This window comes from Sorex araneus, chromosome 2 (assembly GCF_027595985.1).
Source record: "Sorex araneus isolate mSorAra2 chromosome 2, mSorAra2.pri, whole genome shotgun sequence".
In the NCBI taxonomy this organism is placed as follows: domain Eukaryota; kingdom Metazoa; phylum Chordata; class Mammalia; order Eulipotyphla; family Soricidae; genus Sorex; species Sorex araneus.
In genome coordinates this window covers 36,151,788-36,171,751 of record NC_073303.1, presented here as the reverse complement: position 1 = coordinate 36,171,751, position 19,964 = coordinate 36,151,788, and the positions used below count along the sequence as shown (strand labels likewise).

The following is a 19,964-nucleotide window of genomic DNA, read 5'->3' as shown; positions in this document are numbered from 1 at the left end:
CCCCAAAACTTTAAGTTCTCAGTTTCTGAAAGACAACTTTTCAAAGTTTGCGTGTAGCACATTTAAATCAAACATTACATTCAGACTTCCTAAAAATATTACCCCAGTACAATGCCTTCTTTCTGTTCTGACATGCCCAGCCCCCCACGCACAGACACACGTTAGATGTCATTCAGACACCGGAGTATATAATTGAAGTGTCTTTAATAGCTTCTCCTAAAGGACAAGTGTGCCTGATTCTTCGCTTTCCTTTGAAATTCTGATCCAAACTACAGCTTTTATTGAATCTTAGGCCTAAATAAGTAGACACAAGGATGGCAAATACTGACAATAGAATTCAGACAGAATTCAAAATGCTCTTGACGCCCCCGTAACAATGATACCTTTTCCAACTTTTCAGAAAAAGTTCTTTTCAGCATGTCTTAGCCCAGTTCTGGGTATATCTTAGGTATGTACTGTTACGGATTAAAAATGTTTAAATGTGGAGGTGGAGAGTACAGAGGTTAAGGCACTTGTCTTGCACACAGCTGACCCAAGTTCAGTCCCCGGCATCCCATATGGTCCCCCCAAAACTGCCAGGAGGAATTCCTTAGTGCAGAGCCAGGAGTAACCCCTGAGCATCACCAGGTGTAACCCAAAAACTAAAAAGAAAAAAAAATTAAAAGTGGTTTTTAAATTACTGGTGGGGGGTTACACATCAGTGGTGCTCAGGGCTTATCCCTGGCTCTGTGCTCACTCCTGGTGGGCTCAGAGGACCATACTCGGTATCAGGGAATCAAACTGATCGGCTACACGCAAAGCAAATTCCCCTATGATAGCGCTCTGGCCTAGACGTTATTTCTCTTATTTCTTTTCTGTTTTAGAGTCAGTTAATCTAAATCTTTTTGACCCTAACACAAACGCCATTCAAAATACCAGCAAACAGCAAATCACAGGCAGCTGCTACCACGTGCAGCCCACATACCTCTGTCATTTGAACTGCTTGGCCATGGCCTGGTTTGGAAGACAAATGGTTAGCAGCTGCAAGTCCGATATGAAGTGCCTGGTGGAAGGCAGGAAGGAGCAGAGGAAATCCAGGGGTCATTTCATTCACTGAGAACGGAATTCCTTTCTATCCGACATCCTCCGTTGCCCTGAAGGAAACTAATTCAGAGATGGCCTCTGAACTCCGGCATCACAGGGCAGTCCTCTGGAGCAAAGACGCGAGTCGGCTAGGCCAGCCAGGCTGCAAGGCCACTAGCACATAGGAGGTGACACTCACTGAGCTCGGGGGCAACTCCCGGTGTGGGGTTTGTGTCTGCAGAGCGTGTACACATCTACACACACATTCTGTTCATTTAAAGCAGAACGTGATGACAGGGAAGGTCACCAGTCCAAAGGCCTGAACTGATCAAATGGATGAAAATGTCCAAGTATAGCACACTGGGTAGGGCGTTTGCCTTGCACTCGGCCAACCCGGGTTCGATTCCTCCACCCCTCTCAGAGAGCCCAGCAAGCTACTGAGAGTATCCCACCCGCACAGCAGAACATGGCAAGCTACCCATGGTGTATTCGATATGCCAAAAACAGTACCAACAACTCTCGCAATGGAGACGTTACTGGTGCCCGTTCAAGCAAATCGATGAGCAACGGGATGACAGTGACAACTCTCTTTTTATGTCCCTCATTTTCTCCTTTGCAAATTAAAGGGGCAAAAATAAATGAATAAGGAGCTGCAGAGATAGCACAGTGGACAGGGCACTTGCTTGCACATGGCCAACCGTGGTTCGATCCCTGACACCCAATACTGTCCCCAGAGCAATCCCAGACTAGAGCCAGGAGTAAGCCCTAAGCACTGCCGGGGGGGAGACCCAAGTCACCCCAAAATTTAAACTTAGTTTCAGCACTTAACAGTTGTGCAACCTTGTGCAATTTACTTAACTTTCCTGAAATTCTTTTTCCTCATCTCTACAAGAGAATATCCAGAACTTTGGTGCAAATTCAAGATGATGGGGGTGTAAATAAGCCAGAGAGGTCCTCAAATATCAGAAGTAATATTTCCAGTCTTATAGATAAAAGATTTTTGTCTTCTATCTGGTGGTTATTTTGGTTTGGGATTTGAGGCGACACCCAGTGGTGCTCAGGACTTATTCCTAGCCCTGTGCTCATGAATTACTCCTGGTGGTCTTGGGGAAACATATGGGATGCCGGGAATTGAACCCTGGTGGGCCGCGTGTAAGGCACACACCCTCCCTGCTGTGCCATCTCTGCAGTACCCTGTTCTCTTCTATTCTGATCCCACTGTTTCCTGCGGGGGGGGGGGGGGGGGGGGGGGCTGGGATTCATAACTCTAATGGTCCGCCCAGACTAGCACGGGTGGCCCTGGAGGGGCAGCTTTTGTCATTTAAGTGAGCAACTATCTGAGGAATCCTTTCAGGTCCTCAGCTCTGGGCAAGCCTCCAATAACCCACGTCCTCAGAACTGGATTCCCCTTTGCCCCGGGGACCCTGTCTCAGAGCCCATGCGGTAATTCAGACACCCCATGAATGCCTAGCAGAAGACTTTCCTCTGTGAAACCAAAACACCTGTGGAGTTGGGGGTGCTTTCCTCACTGACTCTTCCTGAAGTTCCCCTAATATTTCACGGCTTATTTTGTTATTTGGAAATGCCTTGAGAACTTTTTGGGTTTTTTTTAATGGCTCACTGAGTTAGAACACTCAGAAAAGCAGCAAGTTACATTTCTGCTTACCCCAGCCTTAGTTTAGATACCAAAATGAAGCAGGTACAGAGGGCTATGTTTTAAAAGACCCATGTCATTAAAATAATAAAATCTCTGGGCACGAGAGACAAGACAGGGGTTAAAGGCAAGAGAATGCAGACGGCTCAGATCGATCTAGACACTGCAAGTGATTCCCCAAGCACAAAGTCAGGAAGTCAGCCCAGAGCACCACCGGGTGTGGTCCAAAATCAAAATCAAAACCAAAAACACCTAACAGAATAAAAAAGATGTTGAGGGGGCTGGAGAGATAGCACAGAGAGTAGGGCGTTTGCCTTGCATATGGCCGACCTGGGTTCGATTCCCAGCACTGCCAGGAGTAACCCCTGAGCATCGCCAGGTGTGACCCAACAGAAAAAGAAAAATAGATCTCTAACTCAAAGAATCTAATGCTAAGGCCTGGTCCAAATGCTCCACTGGTTTTTCTTTTGGTAAATGGAACCTTTCTACGACTCCAAAAACCAAGTCTTGTCAGAGGGCACAAATAAATGCCTATGATAAGCAGGGAAATTTTTCATTAATAATTACGGGGGGCGGGGGCAGGGAGACAGCACGGCAGATAGAGTGCTTGTCTTGCAAGTGGCCAACCTGGGTTCCATGCCCGGTTATCCCATATAATCCCCCAAGCACTGCCAGGAGTGATCCCTGAGAGCAGAGCCAGGAATAAGCCCCAAGTATGGCTGGGGGTAGCCCCACACAAACGAAAACTAATTACTGGAATGTTAAGCTGGTGTCAGCCTGTTTCCCCACCATTCCACTGACTCTAAGAGAAGTGGGGGGCAGGGGAGAGGAAGCCAAACTGGCACTCAGATCGGATTGCAGCCCGGATCTGAGTGACAAAAGGCTTATAGTTCAGCCTGGAATTCTTGTCAACTTCAGAGGCTTCCCCAGAAAAGGCCATTTTTGAAGGGCTGTTTACTAAAGGACGGTCTGAAATAAAATCTGGCAAATCGTCCTGACTCTGAACGTTCACATGTAGTAAGAGTCTGATGAAAGTCCTGAAAGCAACCTGGGGATCTGTGACAACTCAATAAAGGGAACTCGGTTGCCCCAGATCCAGATAAGCCTGTGCAAGTACAAGGTTACGGGTGAATTAGTCCTAGCTTCACTTTTCAAGCCCAGATTTCAAGATCCAACCTGTCTCTGGAAGCCGCGTGGTCATTCACCATGCTCAACGGCTCCTCGGCTGTCGGAAAAGTAAATGCACTCAGGGGCATTCCAGGCTTGAGCCTTTCTTGGTAACAGTTTAACTCGAAACAGGTCAATTCCAGAGAGGCGTTTATTTCAAGGGGACTTCTGCCTGCGGTTATTTTGAAAACCACTGCTTTTAAACCACATTATGAAGCTTAAAAATAGGCCCTCCTACCAAGGATCCTGGACTAAAATACCCTCCCCTCCCCCCATTTCCTCATTCCCTCTTCCCAGAGCCACCTAAGACAGTAGTGAAGTGGACAGAGGGCTCGGCCAGAGAGCTCTGGGCATCACAGGCAGAAGGCCCAGCCTGGGAGTACCCGGGGGAACAGCACCTGAGCAGCACTGAGTTCAGCAATAAAAAAGGAAGGAGGGAAGGAGCAAGGGAGGATGGAAAGGAGAGAGGGAGAGAGGGACAGGAGGAAAAGAAGATAATAAGGGGTATCTTTCCCATAGCTTCATGTTATGACTTGGAAAGACATTTTCTTTTTCAAGAAAGGAAATAGCAGGAGCAAAACCAGGCCTACAGAGCTTCATTACCAAAATTCAAGTTCAAACCTAGAAATCTGGGGGCCAAACAGTACAGCAGGTAGGGCATTTGCACATGACTGAACTGGTTCGATCGCTGGAATCCGATGTGATTCCCTGAGCCCCCGAAGGAGTGATCCCTGAGTGCAGTCTCAGAAGTAAGTCAGCTGGCTGTGACCCCCAAACAAAACACACAAACAAAAAGCTGGAAAATGTTCAAGCCAAGTCATCAAATGCCCCAAATGAAAACATGTGACATATACACAGTAAGAAAATCTAAGCGGGACTGAAAAACCCGACCACCTCCTTCCACTCCAGCTATGAATTCCTGGGGACTTCCTTCCCCTGCCCCCCCCCACACACATTCCCTCCTCCTTTGGATGAAGACAGGGAGGGAAGGAGGGTCTGTGAGCAACCATTCAGCCCACAGGCAATGGCGAAGCTGGACAGCTGCTTCCTATTTTATGGCTCCTGGGAAAGAGCAGAAATGTGCGAGGAGGTCCCTGGGAAACCTCCTGGCAGAAGTCCCCTGGGAACACAGAACAGTGGCTGGGAGCAACAGCGGACGAGGCGGCCACTAGACCCTGTGGGGGACGAGAAAGAACTAAGGAGTCTGCACATCCCACAAGTAAATCTTGGAATGCATTATTTGTTGAAAAAAAAATTACTAGCTCTCATGAGTTTAAAGTTGCAGGATATAAATAACTTGCACACAACAAACCACAAGCAAGATGAAAATACAAATTATCAAATCACAGTTACTGTTTGTTACATATGTAACAGTAACAAATCTCACAATGGGAACGTTACTGATGTCCCCTTGAGCAAATCGATGAACAACTGGGCGACAGTGCGATATGTCAATTATAGTTCAATTTTTGTTTTTGTTTTTGGGCTATAGGAGGCAATGTTCTGGGGTTACTCCTGGCCCTGTAGTCAGGAATCTCTCCTGGCAGTGTTCAAGGGACCATATGCTGGAGATTGAACCAAGCAGAGTCAGCCACGTGTACGGCAAACGCCCTCCCTGCTGTGCTATTCCTCAGGCCTCCTAGAGTTCAATTTTTTTTAATTACATAAGAGTGAGTTGATGTGCCAGAGGTTAACAGGGGTTAAAGATTCTGTCTTGTACTAAAAGAGATCCAGATTCCATTCCCGGTACCCCATATGGTTACCCCAAACCCTGCCAGGAGTGATTCCTGAGTGCAGAGTCAGGAGTAAGTTCAAAGCACCACATGCATGATCCCAAAACAAAAACCAAACCAATAAGAAGTGTTATAAAGAAACACTAGAAATAGTTTAAAATACCATAAACACCAAATAATTCATACTTCATAAATCCCAGTAAGATATTAGAGTCTATTTACTTCTTTTTGCTTTTTGGGTCACATCCAGCGATGCTCAAGGGTTACTCCTGGCTCATGGACTCAAGAATTACTCCTGGCAGTGCTCTAGGGACCATATAAGATGCTGGGAATCGAACCAGAGTCAGCCGCGTGCAAGGCAAACACCTTACCCGCTATACTATCGCTGCAGCCCTGATACTAGAGTTTATTATAGACAAAAAGCTACTTAGACCCATGCAGGTTTCCATAAAGATGGATATTCCTAGTTGGTTCCTATTTGGTAAAAATTAGTGATTTATGGGGTCGAAGAACATATAAAAATTTTTCCCACATAAATTGATGGTAAAGTGTTCTAAGCATGGGGAACTGGAATGATAGCACAGTGGGTAAGGCGTTTGCCTTGCACGTGGCTGATGGGAGTTGAGTCCCAGCATCCCATATGGTCCCCTGAGCACCGCCAGAGGTAATTTCTGAGTGCAGAGCCAGGAGTGACCCCTGCGAATTGCCAGGTGTGACCCAAAAAGCACACACAAAAAAAAGTGTTCTAAGCCCCCAAAACAACCTATTTCAAATATAAAAATCAACTTTAAGAAAATCTGGGTGGCGTGGAAAAAAAAAAAAAAAATGTGTGCTTTGAACTTGAAACAGCCGCAGGATACAGAGCCAGCCCTAGTCGGGCCCGTGCTCGGCTCCGGCCGGCCGGGTTTTCGGCCCGGGCGCCCATGCCCCTGCAGAGCCGGTGGATGTGGAACAAGCGGGAACCAGAGACAGCTTTAGGAATTGGGGTTCCAGCAAGTGCCTGCACCCATGTATGGAGACTGTGAATTAAGCCTTTGCCCCACGCCGGCTAACGGAGGAAATATGTAATTTCTGGCAGAATTTTCCCAGGACTTTATACAGAAATCCAAAACCGCGCGGATGCTGCCGCGTCCGCGCAACTTAACATTTATAATTGTCATCAATGTGAAAGGGTTCCATTTGAACAGGTCAGACTTGGGGGGGAAACTCCAAATAATAACAGTAAGTTTTTGTTGAAATATTGAAGGTTCTTAATGTAACAGCCACCTCTGGACTATGAGCTAAGCAAAAGCCCCACGCTGGCCAACGTGGCGTGGAGTACACCATACTATGAGGCGCAGGAAGGGGGATGAGGGGGAAAAATTAAAAAAAAAAAAAAAATGGAAAAGGAAAAAGAGAAAAAAAAGAGAGAGAGAGAGTTATGTCAACTATAGTGAGTTTTGTGTTGAATTATGGAATGTAATCAAGGTAAAGAAAAAATGAAGTGAAATTCATTAGTTATACAGTAGGGGGTTGGGGGTGGGGGCGGGGGGTAAACTGGGGTTTCTGGTGGTGGAATTTGGGCACTGGTGAAGGGATGGGTGTTTGAATATTGTATAACTGACATATAAACCTGAGAACTTTGTAACTTTCCACATGGTGATTTAATAAAAATTAAAAAAAATAAATAAATAAAAAATAAATAAATAAATAAATAAAATAAAAAAAAAAAGAAAAAAAAAAGAAAATCTGTACCTTTGGGGCCGGAGCGATAGCACAGCGGGTAGGGCGTTTGCCTTGCATGCGGCCGACCCGGGTTTGATCCCCGGCATCCCATATGGTCCCCCAAGCACCGCCAGGAGTAATTCCTGAGTGCAAAGCCAGGAGTAACCCCTGAGCATCGCTGGGTGTGACCCAAAAAGCAAAAAAAAAAGGAAAATCTGTACCTTACACCAAAACTCTTTAATTTCAGATGTGACAAAGAGTTAATTAACCTGAAAAGGGAGAGAAAAGGCTAGTTGTGAAGAAAAGCAGGTTGTTCCAAAGGAAAAAATAGAAAAAAAGGTTTTTAGGGCTGGAACCATAGTACAGCAGAGAAGGTGTTTGCCTTGCATGCAGCTAACCCAGGTTAGATCCTTGACATCCTATATGGTTCCCCGAGCCCACCAGGAGTAATTCCTGCATGCAAAGCCAGAAATAACTCCAGAGCACTGCCAGGTGTGGACCTCCTTTCTAAAAAAAAGAGGGGGTGGCTCTGAATGCAATATATAAGGAAGATATCACAATGTGGCAACCACACAATTTGTAAGACTTTAAACCTGGGCCGTTTCTGGGGGCTTTGTTTTGTTTTCTCTTTGTTTCTTGCAGCGCCAGAGATGAATCCACAAGCTCGTGTATACAAGTCAGTCGTGCTCACTGTGAGTCACATCCCCCGCCCCATAACGTAGAAACTTGGAAATCAGAGCGAGACAATCGTGTAGGAGCTAATGAGAGACATCAACCAACAAAAATTACACTTGGAGAGTGCACAGGGACTAGTCACAGCTATTGAAAAATAATCAGGGGGGCGGAGAAGAACTTCCAGGGGGCTTTTAAACTATTTTGCCTGACACCACACATCCCGGCCCACCTACCTCTTCGGATTCGTCTCCCACAACATGCACGGGGCAAACTACCACTTGCGGGCTCTCCCAAGTACCCCAGACTTTCCTGCTGGTGCGAGACCAGCAGCCCGCCCTGGGCTCTTGTACCGCCACACCCTCCTTCCCACGGAAGTCCCAGCCATCCCACAACATCCAGCCCAGATGGCACCTCCTGTGGTGGTCCTAAAGTGTGCCCCCTCACCCCCCCAGCTCTCCCTCCCACAGCTGAATTCCAGGGCTGGATGTGCCTTCTCTGTACCTCTCCTCCTGGAGCACTTTCCTTACACTGTAGTCACAGTCCCTCCCGTGGGCCGAAATCCTGCTCCACCGACAGGGGAGTTTAAGGAGAAGGAAAATCCTGCGTCTACCCACCTGGGCTCCCAGCACAGCGCGCAACACTCAGGGAGCAGTCAGGTGACTATTAGCTTCAACTGCCCTGAGGGATACAGACCAGGATTCCTTCTCGAAAGCGCAGTCTGGCTAACAATTAAAGCAGAGTGACCTTCAGAGAGCCCAAGTAAGGGCATTTAAACTACCAAAAATCACTAAATTAAAAGTAAAAAAATAAACTTAAAGCTGGAGGAAACAGTTGACTATGCATAGCAAATTGGTTCTCTCTTTCTCGGGACACATTTGTTAATATGTAACAATGGCGGCAATATGGTTCACTGCCTCAGATTCATGTATGAATTAGTCTGAAAGCAGAACAAAATTAATTGCTCAAAAACATTTTCAAGAGTAGCAAAAACAAGAAAAAGTTCCAAAGCACCTACATAATCCACAAAAATATCATTTGTGTAGCTAGAACACTATAAAACTCTGTCCTTCAGTCGAAAATAAGAATTATGTGTAAGGGGCTGGAGAGATAGCACAGCGGGTAGGGCGTTTGCCTTGCACTCGGCCGACCCAGGTTCAAATCCCAGCATCCCATATGGTCCCCTGAGTACGGCCAGGGGTGATTCCTGAGTGCAGAGCCAGGAATAACTCCTGTGCATCGCCAGGTGTGACCCAAAAAGAAAAAAAAAAAAAGAATTATGTGTAAAAACTGGGAGGTAAGAAAAAAGATGCACTAATCACAATATATAATAACTAAAATAACCAAAAGTTAAATTGGAAAACAATCAGAAGGTCTTTAAAAGATGCTTATGACGGGGATGGGAGCGATAGCACAGCAGGCAGGGCGTTTGCCTTGCACGTGGCCGACCCGGGTTTGATCCCCAGCATCCCATATGGCCCCCTGAGCACCGCCAGGTGTAATTCCTGAGTGCAGAGCCAGGAGTAAGCCCTGTGCATCGCCAGGTGAGACCCAAAAAGAAAAAAAAAAAAAAGATGCTTATGACAGGGCCGGAAAGATAGTATAGTGGTTAAGGCACTTGCTCTGCATGTAGCTCACTGTGACTCCAGCCCCGAATCGCCAGCCGGAAGCGATCCCCGAGCACAGAGCCAGGAGTAAGCCCTGAGTACCGCCAAAAGTGACCCAAAAATAAAAACAAAAAGAAGAGCCAGAGAGTCAAGTTGAGGAGGTGAGGAGCTTGCCTGGCACGTGGCCACCATGGGTGGAATCCCGGCACACATGTGGCCCACCAGACACCACCAGGATCACTTCTGGGCAACTCTGGGTATCACGGCCCCAAAACCAAAATAAAATTTTTTAATGTTTTTAAGAAAAAACATTCAAGCCATTTTAAGTTGTGTGTGTGTGTGGGGAAACCCCTGCTTTTGTCCCTCCTGCTTTCTTCAGACCTCCCCCTGCTTGCTTTTAATTTGAATCCCTGGGCTGGCATCAAAGCAGGTGCCCCAGGGAGCTCCACCATTTTCAGTAATCAGGCTACAGGCTTCAGAGAACACCTGCTATTTTACAACAAAATGCCCCTACCCAGTAAGGGTGTCGCCTGCTCTCCTGGGGCCAAGGCTGCACAACCAGGACACAGAACCAAGTGGCCACAGAGTGGAGAATGATTTGTTTCTCCAAACTGGCAGCAAGGGAACAAAAGGAACAAAACGGAGCTAATCTCCTTAGGCTAACGTTCCCATCCCAGTGTGAGCACACACACACACACACACACACACACACACACACACACACACACACACACACACACACACACACACACACACACACACACCCCACACACACCCGGAGCTAACCTCCTTAGGCTAACGTTCCCATCCCAGTGTGAGTAAGTCATACACATACACAGACACAGACACATACACATACACACACGCACACGCACACACACCAAGAATCAGACAGATACAGGGGTACAGAAGAACAGTGAGCTGGGACTGGAGCGACAGTATAACAGGAGGAAAACATGTGATCAGCCCGATTCCCAGCTCTCCACAGAGCCCCCGAAAGCCCCACCAGGAGTGACTCCTAAGTGCAGAGCCAAGAGTAATCCCTGAGCAGAGCCAGGTATGACCCAAAAACAAACCGAACGGAGGAATATTTAGTGGATAAGAAAGTGTTACTGGGTTGGGGAAATAATACAGCAGGTAAAGTGCTTGCTTTGCACCTGGCTGGCCTGAGTTCAATCCCCGGCACCCCATAGGGTCCCTCAAGTTCCACCAGAAGTGATCCCCGAGCAGAGAGTCAGGAAGCCCTGAGCACCGCTGTGCGTGACCCCAAAGAGAAAACAATGCATTATCTTTCAGAAAGGCACTGCATCAAATGTGATGTTCACGGCACAGCACAGACGGGAAGCATGAAAGGAGAGAGAGGCTCCGGCACGCGTGAGGCCGAGTCCGCGCTGGTGCAGCCCACACTGGCCAAGGGTAGTTGTGGCAGCTCAGCCATCAGAGACCCATGCGGTGGCACTAGAGTGTGAGATTGCTAACCCATAACAACCCTGGGCAAAGATAGCAACAAAAAGCTTGGGACCACCAGGGCCAGACGTGTGCCCCCCACCATGAGTACACGTGAGCACCAGTGATTCAGTGAGCACCACTAGCAGAGCTCGCCCAGGCTCCGGGTATTACAGAGAGAGCGGGAAGAGGGAAAGGGCGAGTGGGAGTGGACACCTGAAAGGGCCCACGAGGACTGGGGGAGACGCTACAGGGGCCACGGTGCTTGCCCAGCGTGTGGCCCATCAGGTCCAGCCCCCACGCCACTGCAGAGGATCCCCGGGTCACGGCCAGGAGTGATCGCTCAGTGCAGGGTCCACTGCTGTCCTGAGCATGGCCAGGTGTTACACACACACACACACACACACACACACACACACACACACACACACACACAGAGGAATAATACAAATAAAAATAAACTGCCAGGCCAAGGCACCCTAAATATTGTTCGGGAGCCTTTCCCCCTTCGCCTCCCCATCCCCACCAAAAAACTTTTTAAAAGATAAGGAACTGAGGGGCTGGAGCGGTAGCACAGCAGGTGGGGCGTTTGCCTTGCACGCGGCCTACCCGGGTTCGATTCCCAGCATCCCATATGCTCCCCTGAGCACTGCCAGGAGTAATTCCTGAATGCAGAGCCAGGAGTAACCCCCACAGGTGTTACCCAAATAAAGCAAAAAAAAAAAAAAAGATAAGGAACTGAAGTAAGGCTGAAGGAGGGAAGCCTTGCTTCTTTTCAAATCTTAGTTCTCTTTCCATAATGACCTGGCCTTGTTTGAAAATCAATGAAGCCAAAGAGGTTTGCTTTGGCCAATGAAACAAGAGCGAAAGTGACACTTCTGGGGGGTGTGCAGTACAACAGGTAGGGCCTTTGCCTTGTAAACTGCAGACCCAGGTTCAATCCCCAGCATCCCGTAGGGTCCCCCAAGTGCTGCCAGGAGTAATTCCTAAGTGCTGAGCCAGGCGTGAGCCAGGCTTAACCCCCGCCCCCCGGCCCGCCCCCACCCCCTGCAGCATAGCTGGGTGTGACAAAAAAAAAAAAAGCAAGTGACACATCTGGGAAGAAAACTATGAGCAAAAATGTGCTTCCCAAGATTTCCTTCTCACACGGGCACATTTCAGAGCCAGCGCCTCCATCAGCCTGGGGCCCTGATGTGATCCAGTTCCCAAGGCTGCAGGTGTGGGAAACAGCTAAACTTGTGGGCGGCGGTTCCCTCAACCACCTAGTCTGTCTCCACGGAGCAGATTTGGAGCACAACAGCAATTTTCTTTTTATTTTAGCAGTAGCATCTTAAAACAACACTTGAACATATTTAAGCTGCATGTGCTCTTTCAATATACACAGTGAAACGGTTTCTACCATCATGCTCGTGAACCTAGCTGTGTCCTCATATGTGGAAAAAAACACCTGAAATTTACCTTCCGCAAACCTGCAGTATAACAGGATCTCATTAACTAGAGTCAGCGTGCTGCATCTCAGGTTTCGAAAATTATTCATTCTACATCACTCCAACTTTGTACCCTTTGACCAGTGAATTCACAGTTCCCTCACCTTCCCACTCTTGGTAACCATGGCACTGCTCTCTGATGTTATGCATTCCATTTTTGTAGATTCTGAATATGGGCTGGTGCAGGATTTTTCTTTCTGAACGTGGCTTATTCCACAGCATAATGTTCTCCAGGTTCATCCGCAAATTGTTGCACATGGTGCAATCTTTTGTGTGTGTTAAGGGGGGGAGGGGGAGGGTGGCAGTGCTCACAGGGGCTCTGCGCTCAGCAATGATCCCTGGGATGATGCTCGGGGAGCCATGCTGGTGCTGGGGACCAAACCCAGGTTGGCCATAAGCAAGGCAAGTGCCCTACCTGCTATCCTGTCTCTCTGGCCCAGGATCTCCTATTTTGGGGTTTGGTTTTGGGGCCACACCCTGCAGTGCTCAAGGCTTACTCCTGATTCTGTGCTCAGGGATCACTCCTGGTGGGGATGGAACTCGGGTCAACTGCGTGCAAGCAAGTACCCACTGTCCCATCTCTCCAGTCCAACATCTCCTTTTTTCAAGGCTAAGTACCACACTTCATACACTGTCACTGTCATCCCGTTATTCACCGATTTGCTCTCGCGAGCACCAGTAACGTCTCCATTGTGAGACTTGTTGTTACTGTTTTTGGCATATCAAATATACCAGGGTAGCTTGCCAGGCTCTGCCGTGGGGGCGAGCTTGGCAGCAAGCTTGGCAGCGAGCTTGGCAGCCGGGCTCTCCGAGAAGGATGCAGGAATTGAACCCGGGCTGGCCGCATGCAAGACAAATGCCCTACCTGCTGTGCTACCGCTACAGCCCACTTCATACCCTATACCCAGAAATATACAAATACAGAAATATGCAAACGAATACTACTTCCCAAAGGCACACACATATACCCAAACAAATGGGTGTAGTATAAGGCTGTTCTGCCTAGAAAAGAAAAGAAACTGGGGAGTGAGAGTTACTGAGGGCAAAGGAGAAAGGAAAAGGAAAAACTGAAAAGACAAAAAGGGTTTATTAAACAGACTGTGCAAATATTAGAAATTTCATTCACACTTGACTCACTCAACAAGCATTTCTGCACTTACTATGTGCCAGCGACTAATCTAAGAATAACTTAGAGAGGAAGTACTTACGATGAATTCAAGGAGACAGTCCTCTAATGCAAGGGGGACAGGAGAGATAGATATGAAAAGCACAGTGATTAAGTGTCATTGAAGAAACACCAGGTGACAGGACAAAGAGAAGTTCTTTAAATGAAGTGTTCTGGAAGCATCTCAAAGGAAATGACATTTTGGCGAAAAGGTGAAGAGTGCTTCCTTCCCAGCTGGGGAAAAGGAAGGAATGATTCATTCCAGGCAAAGGGACGAGCATACACTGAGGCCTGGAGGAAGTTTGGATCATCCCTAGGAGGAAGTGAAACAGGACCAATGTGGCAGAAGAGAAGAACAGCAGGAAATGAGGCTAAAGAGCCGGGGTGGAGGGGCCAGAGCAGACAGATCCCTCAAGTGTCCCTGAGCTAAATGGATGGAGGTTTTATTCTAACCTCAATTAGATCATACTGTTTTACACAAGGAAATGTTGAGTTTACTCTCCAACACACTTGATTCTAAGGCCCAGTGCCCTGGCAATATCACGTTTTGCAAAAACGTCCAAAAGAAATACCTTTGCATTCTTTTTCATCTAGGATCTCCATAACTCGCCTACACACCAAGTCTACTCAGCCCAGCCTCACCGGAGTAAGGTAAGATCATAGTGAACCCACAGAGCCAGTGTCGGAGAAGCAACTCCAACAAGTGAGTGCCAAGAACTCTTTACTATCAAGGACTGGCTTCCTTTTTGTGTGTTTTTTTTTATTTCTCTTCTCTAGATACTTTAAATTGATAATGACATTGTGCCCTAATCTAGTCATAGAAATGATAAAAATTTCCTCAAGGTTTGTCTGAGGAACACTGCAGGAGAGAACTGGAAGATGATGTATGCACACTGCCCCCCCCATGCCCCCTTCTTACCTTAGTGCCAAGAAATGCAGGGGACCAGTCCCTGTTTAGTTTCAGACAGCGAAACACAAAGATGCCTCCTCCTGAAACACCACAATGAGTCAGGAGGTCGATGCAGATGGCACAAAATCTAACCTGGAAGAGTCTTTTTTTCACCCAAGTAAAGGCTCCTTAAGCCTTATCAGTATCACCCCCTCACAAAGGCAACAGCAGCCAACATTTACTAGGGTGTAGGAACAGTTAGCCCGTTTCACCTTCACTACTACCCTAAGCAAGTTCTACAGTCAGTCTAACTTTACAGATGGAAGAGCGAGAGAGTGAGGACGGAGCACAAGAGCGAGAGCACTGCCGAGGTTACAAACCACAACCACATTTCAAGCCGGGCTCCACTCCAGGGCGCCACTCCAGAACCACCGTTTAGAATCTCTCCGTCCCAGCCCACACTTTCTGCCACCAAGTCCCAGGGAGTTTTGCCTCATCCTTCTTGTCTTATTTTCCTGTAGACAAATGCCTCCCTTTTACCAGAACACAAATATGGGGTCACAAGTGACGAGGGCTAGACTTGGGTCACTTTCCCTCTGGACCTTCTGCAATGTCAGACAGGAGCGAGGTAAGCAGAGGGACCCACACTCCCTGTGGTCAAAACCCGTCTGCAAACGGAGCTGCCCAGGAACGCAGGCCTGGAGGGGAGCTCAGCTGTCTCTGAAGGTAAAATCTGTAGAGTCATCGGACACTTGTTTACAAAGCAACCAACTGACCTGCACGGCCAGTGTCATGCAAAACAAACGACACCTCTGAAGGGGGTCTGCGGACCCAGACTGAGTGAGCGCTGCCACCACGGACCGTGCCATCACTACGGTGCTGGACACAGCAAGTCCAGCCGACTCTATTCACTCCATCCGGTCCATCGCGCGCAGGGAAAAGACGGGGAACCTGTTCTTTGGGGGTGGGGGGGCGAGGGGCTGATTCTCCAGCTACCTGTGTCGCCCTCGCCCAGTCTTGCCCCTTACTCAAGATCCGACAGAGATGTGGCAGCTCAGAACGACTGGCTGTCCCTTCTGAGCCAGCCTCACCGTTAGAGTATGGAATCAAGCGCTTGCAGAGACGGGCCTGGGGCGCACTTCTCGTTGCCCACCGCGTCCCCCTCTCAAGCCGGGACTTCAGGGGCTCAAGGTCAAGTACATACAGTCAACTGTGCAATGAATGAACAAGCGAGTGAAACCAGAGGAAGAAGAGGAAAGCCACTCCCTGCCGGACAAGATCGCTTCCAAGAAGAACGCCAGGGCGGGGTGCGGCGAGGGCACGGCGGGGTCGCGGGGGCGCTGCACGCACGCCGCGGCCCACAGGTGTCCCGCGCGGGCCGAGGATGCGCCGCGCGCGGCGGGGAGCTCGCGCGCCCGGGGACACGTGCGTCCCCGCGGCGGCTGCAGGCCACGAGCCCCCGGACGAACGCAGTCGGGAGCCAGCGGGAGGGGGACGGGGAGGCCAGATTTCATCCTCCCGGAGAAGCGGAGTGACCCGCTGCAGGGCGGGACCGGGGCGGGGGTCGAGATTTGGTGTGAGTCAGAAGCCCCTTCCGTGCTTAGTCACCGACCCCTCGGCCGGCCGCCCCGAGCCCCGCACCGCGCCGCGCACCCCTGCGCCCCGGCCCCGGCTCTCGCCGCGCGCCCCGCACTCACTCTGACGAGCTGGTCCCGTTCACCGCCGAGCCGTCGGGGGCCGGGTTCAGCTGGATGGGCGTCGGCTTCTTTTTGGGCATCTTGGCTCCGCGGGAAGCGCTTCCAAGTCGGCGGGGCGCGCGAACCCGACGCGCTTCTTCGCTCGCGCTGCCCGGAGCACGCACGTCGCGGGGGGCCGAGGCGGAGCCGCGAGCCCGGGCGGCCTTAGAAGGGGCGCCCCGCGCGTGCCGTCCGCGCCCAGGAGCCGGCGGCGATCTGGCCCGGCGCTGCTCGGCAGCCCGGGACTCCCGTCCGCTCCCCAGCAGCAGCCCGCCGGGTCCCCCGCAGCCCGCCGCGCGCGCACGGACCAGAGCCCCGCTCCAGCCGCAGCCCAGGAAAGCGCGGCCGCCGCGAGCGCCGCGTCCCAGCCACTGCGCGCAGCGGCGCCCGGAGGCTTCGAGGGCGGGAAAGGGGGAGGGGCGGCGAAGAAGCCCCGCCCCACGCTCCCGCCCCCGCCTCACGCCGACGGACGGGATTTGCCACGTACCCGATCGGCCCCGCCCTTATGATTTCTCGACAGCCAATGGAAGCCCGCTTGGACCGCAGATGGCGCGGAAATACGTCAAGGGGGCGTGGTGTGCGGCCCTGGGAGGCGGGGCTCGGGCTCGGGCTCGGGGCCCGCAGCGCTCCTTGCTGCCTGCGGGTCCCCCGAAGGCGGCGCGTCCGGGTTTCGGCGGTCAGAGCTCGGTGAGCTGGTCTCCGCGGCCGCGCGGCCTCCTTTGCAGTGATTGGAGACTGAGCCGCGTTGACCGTGATGAAATAATATGGGAAAAGTCCAGGGGAATGGGCAAAGCGGAGCTTGGAGAACTGGAGGAGAAACTCAGAAATGTCACTGACATACTGACCAGGGTCCTGGGCGACTGATACTTAGTACTGCTAAGAGTGCAAATGAATTTCATTAAATGCTTGCCCTCCACAAAATCTTTAAAGCCATGTTCGCGACCTCAATAGTTCCAGCTGGGGTTTCGATTTAGGGTTTGCCGCAGGTAAGCCAAGTGTCTGCCCACTTGCACTGTCTGCCCAGCCTCCAATAGTGCAAATTTTAACAACTAAATGAAGCGTGAGCGCCAGCAAAAAATGCTTGAGCTCTCCACGGCCAGAAGTATGATCCTAAATGAGCATTTCAACCCGCACGTGTGTGAGCACTACAACTGAAATAGTACAAACCTGGTGAGCACCTGAATTGATTATGAGGATATCGAGGAAATCAAGCATGAGGACAAGTGAACGTGATCCCTGGTCATTGCAACAACAGCAATACTGGTTCAGTACCCGGTGCCTACCATGAGCATCCCTGAGCACATGGCAAGGAATAGTCCTTGCCATGTCCAATGTGTGTGGCCCACCCCACCACTAAAACAGTATCAACGGCAATGAGGGCAAAGGCATGGGGAGGGAATGGGGATAAAAGTGGGCCAGAGTGAGAGTAGCCGGGAGGGCGCTTCTGGAAGGGCACTTGTCTTGCCTGGGGCAGTCCTGGGTTCTATCTCTGGCGTCCCATATGGTAGGAAGCTGGAGCCCGCCAGGAGTGATTCCTAAGAGCAGAACCAGGAGTAACCCCTGAGCATCGCCAGGTAACCCCCCCACAAAAAAAAAAAAAGAATGAAGAGGAGGAGGAGGAGGAGGAGGAAGAGAAGAAGAAGAAGGAGGAGGAGGAGGAGGAGGAGGAGGAGGAGGAGGAGGAGGAGGAGAAGGAGAAGAAGAAGAAGAAGAAGAAGAAGAAGAAGAAGAAGAAGAAGAAGAAGAAGAAGAAGAAGAAGAGGAGGAGGAGGAGGAGGAGGAGGAGGAGGACGAGCTTGAGATCGTTTAGGGCTCATTGGGCAGGTAAGTGAGGTATAGGAGGAGTATGACTCAAGGGTTTCTTTAGGGGTTGATGAAAGTATACTGAAATTGACTGTTAACATTCTGTAATATTACTTAAAATTGTTCCACTGGGGCCAACAAATCCCACAATCAAAAAAGACATCAGTCTTTTACCTAGGGAAGTAACTCAGTGGTAGAACTTGGCTTGCATGTTGAGGTCCTCTGTTTGATCCCATGCATTGCAAAAAGAACAAAATTAATTTTTCTAATCATGAAAGTCATTGAGTTGTGAGTCAGAAAGAAAGGGACAGACATATAAGGACTGCATTCATTTTTGGAATATAGAATAACATCACATGAGACTGACACCCAAAGACAGTAGATACAAGGACCAGGAGGATTGCCCCATAGCTGGAAGCCTGCTTCATGAGCAGAGGGGAGAAGGCAGGTGGAATAGAGCAGGGATCACTAAGAAAATGATAGCTGGAGGAACCAGTTGGGATGGGAGATGCATGCCAAAAGAAGATAATGGACCAAACATGATGACCTCTCAGTGTCTGTGTTGCAAGCCATAATGCCCAAAAGTAGAGAGAGAGTATGGGAAATATTGTCTGCCAAGGAGGCAGGAGGAGGGTGGGAAAGGGGAGGTATAGCTGGGATATTGGTGGTGGGGAATGTGCACTGGTGGAGGGATGGGTGTTAGATCATTGTGTGATTGTAACCCAAACATGAAAGCTTCTAACTATCTCACGGTGATTCAATAAAATTTAAAAAAAAGAAATTCATTGAGTTGTACACTTTGAGTGGATTGTGCAGGTGTAGTGTTCTATTCCTGAACAGAATAGGATGTGTATCACATTAGATTCTTGAAATGTTCATATTAGGAGTTAAGAGAAACTTTAATATTAGCACCATTGTAAGTGATGATGCCTAAATTACATCTTTATTGAGAGAGAATGCACATACTATGCATTTATCTTTCATTTTTATTTTCTCTCTCGATAAAGATGTCATTGAAGGTGGCCAGAGAGATAGTACAGAGGATTAGGCATTGCCTTGCCAGAATCTGGAAACAAACCGGGTGCCTGAAAACAGATGAATGGTTAAAGAAACTATGGTATGTGTACAAAATGGAATATTATGCAGCCATCAGGAAAAAATGAAGTCATGAAACTTGCTTATGAATGGATGGACATGGAGAGAATCATGCTGAGTGAAATGAGTCAGAAGGAGAGGGACGGACATAGAATGATTGCACTCATTTGTGGGATATGAAAAAAATATATAGTATGAGACTAATACCCAAAGTATTAGAAACAAGGGCCAGGAGGATTGGTCCAGAGTTGGAAGCCTGCCTCAAGTGCAGGATGGGGGTGGGGGGGGGGATGGGGCGAGGGGTGGAGGCAGTTGGGCTATAGAAGGGAACACTATAACAATGATTGTTGGAAATAATCACTCTGGAAAAGGACTGCATGCTGAAAGTAGGTAAAGGAACAAGCATGATTGAAAATAAAACTCTCAGTAGCTTTATTGCAAATCATAATGCCCTAAAGGAGAGAGAGAAGAAAAGTGTCTGCCATTGAGTCAGTCTGGGGGCAAGATGTAGGAAAGGAGGAAAACTGGGGACATTGGTGGTGGGAAATGTACACCAGAGGAGGGATGGATGTTGGAACATTGGATGTCTGAAACCCAGCCATGAACAGCTTTGTAACTGTGTGTCTCAGGGTGATTCTATTAAAAAATAAAGGAAAAAATAAACAAGCAAATTAATTAATTAACTAATTAAAATATAGCACTGGAGAAGAAGAGTTTGAAAGTAAAAACATGTATCTGAGGGGC

The 19,964-nt window shown here is 49.1% G+C and overlaps 1 protein-coding gene across 2 annotated transcripts in view; it reads right to left on the bottom strand.

The window, feature by feature from the left end:
• MAP2K1 (mitogen-activated protein kinase kinase 1) overlaps window positions 1-16,717 on the bottom strand; it is a 79,055-nt gene extending 62,338 nt beyond the window's left edge. The window contains exon 1 of one of the 2 annotated variants that reach the window (XM_055125791.1): window positions 16,284-16,717. In XM_055125791.1, the coding sequence (XP_054981766.1) occupies window positions 16,284-16,363 (80 nt within the window). In that variant the 5' untranslated portion in view covers window positions 16,364-16,717. The remainder of the gene's footprint in view (window positions 1-16,283) is intronic. The other variant, XM_055125792.1, reaches the window with a different exon arrangement.
• Window positions 16,718-19,964: the final 3,247 nt, after the last annotated feature.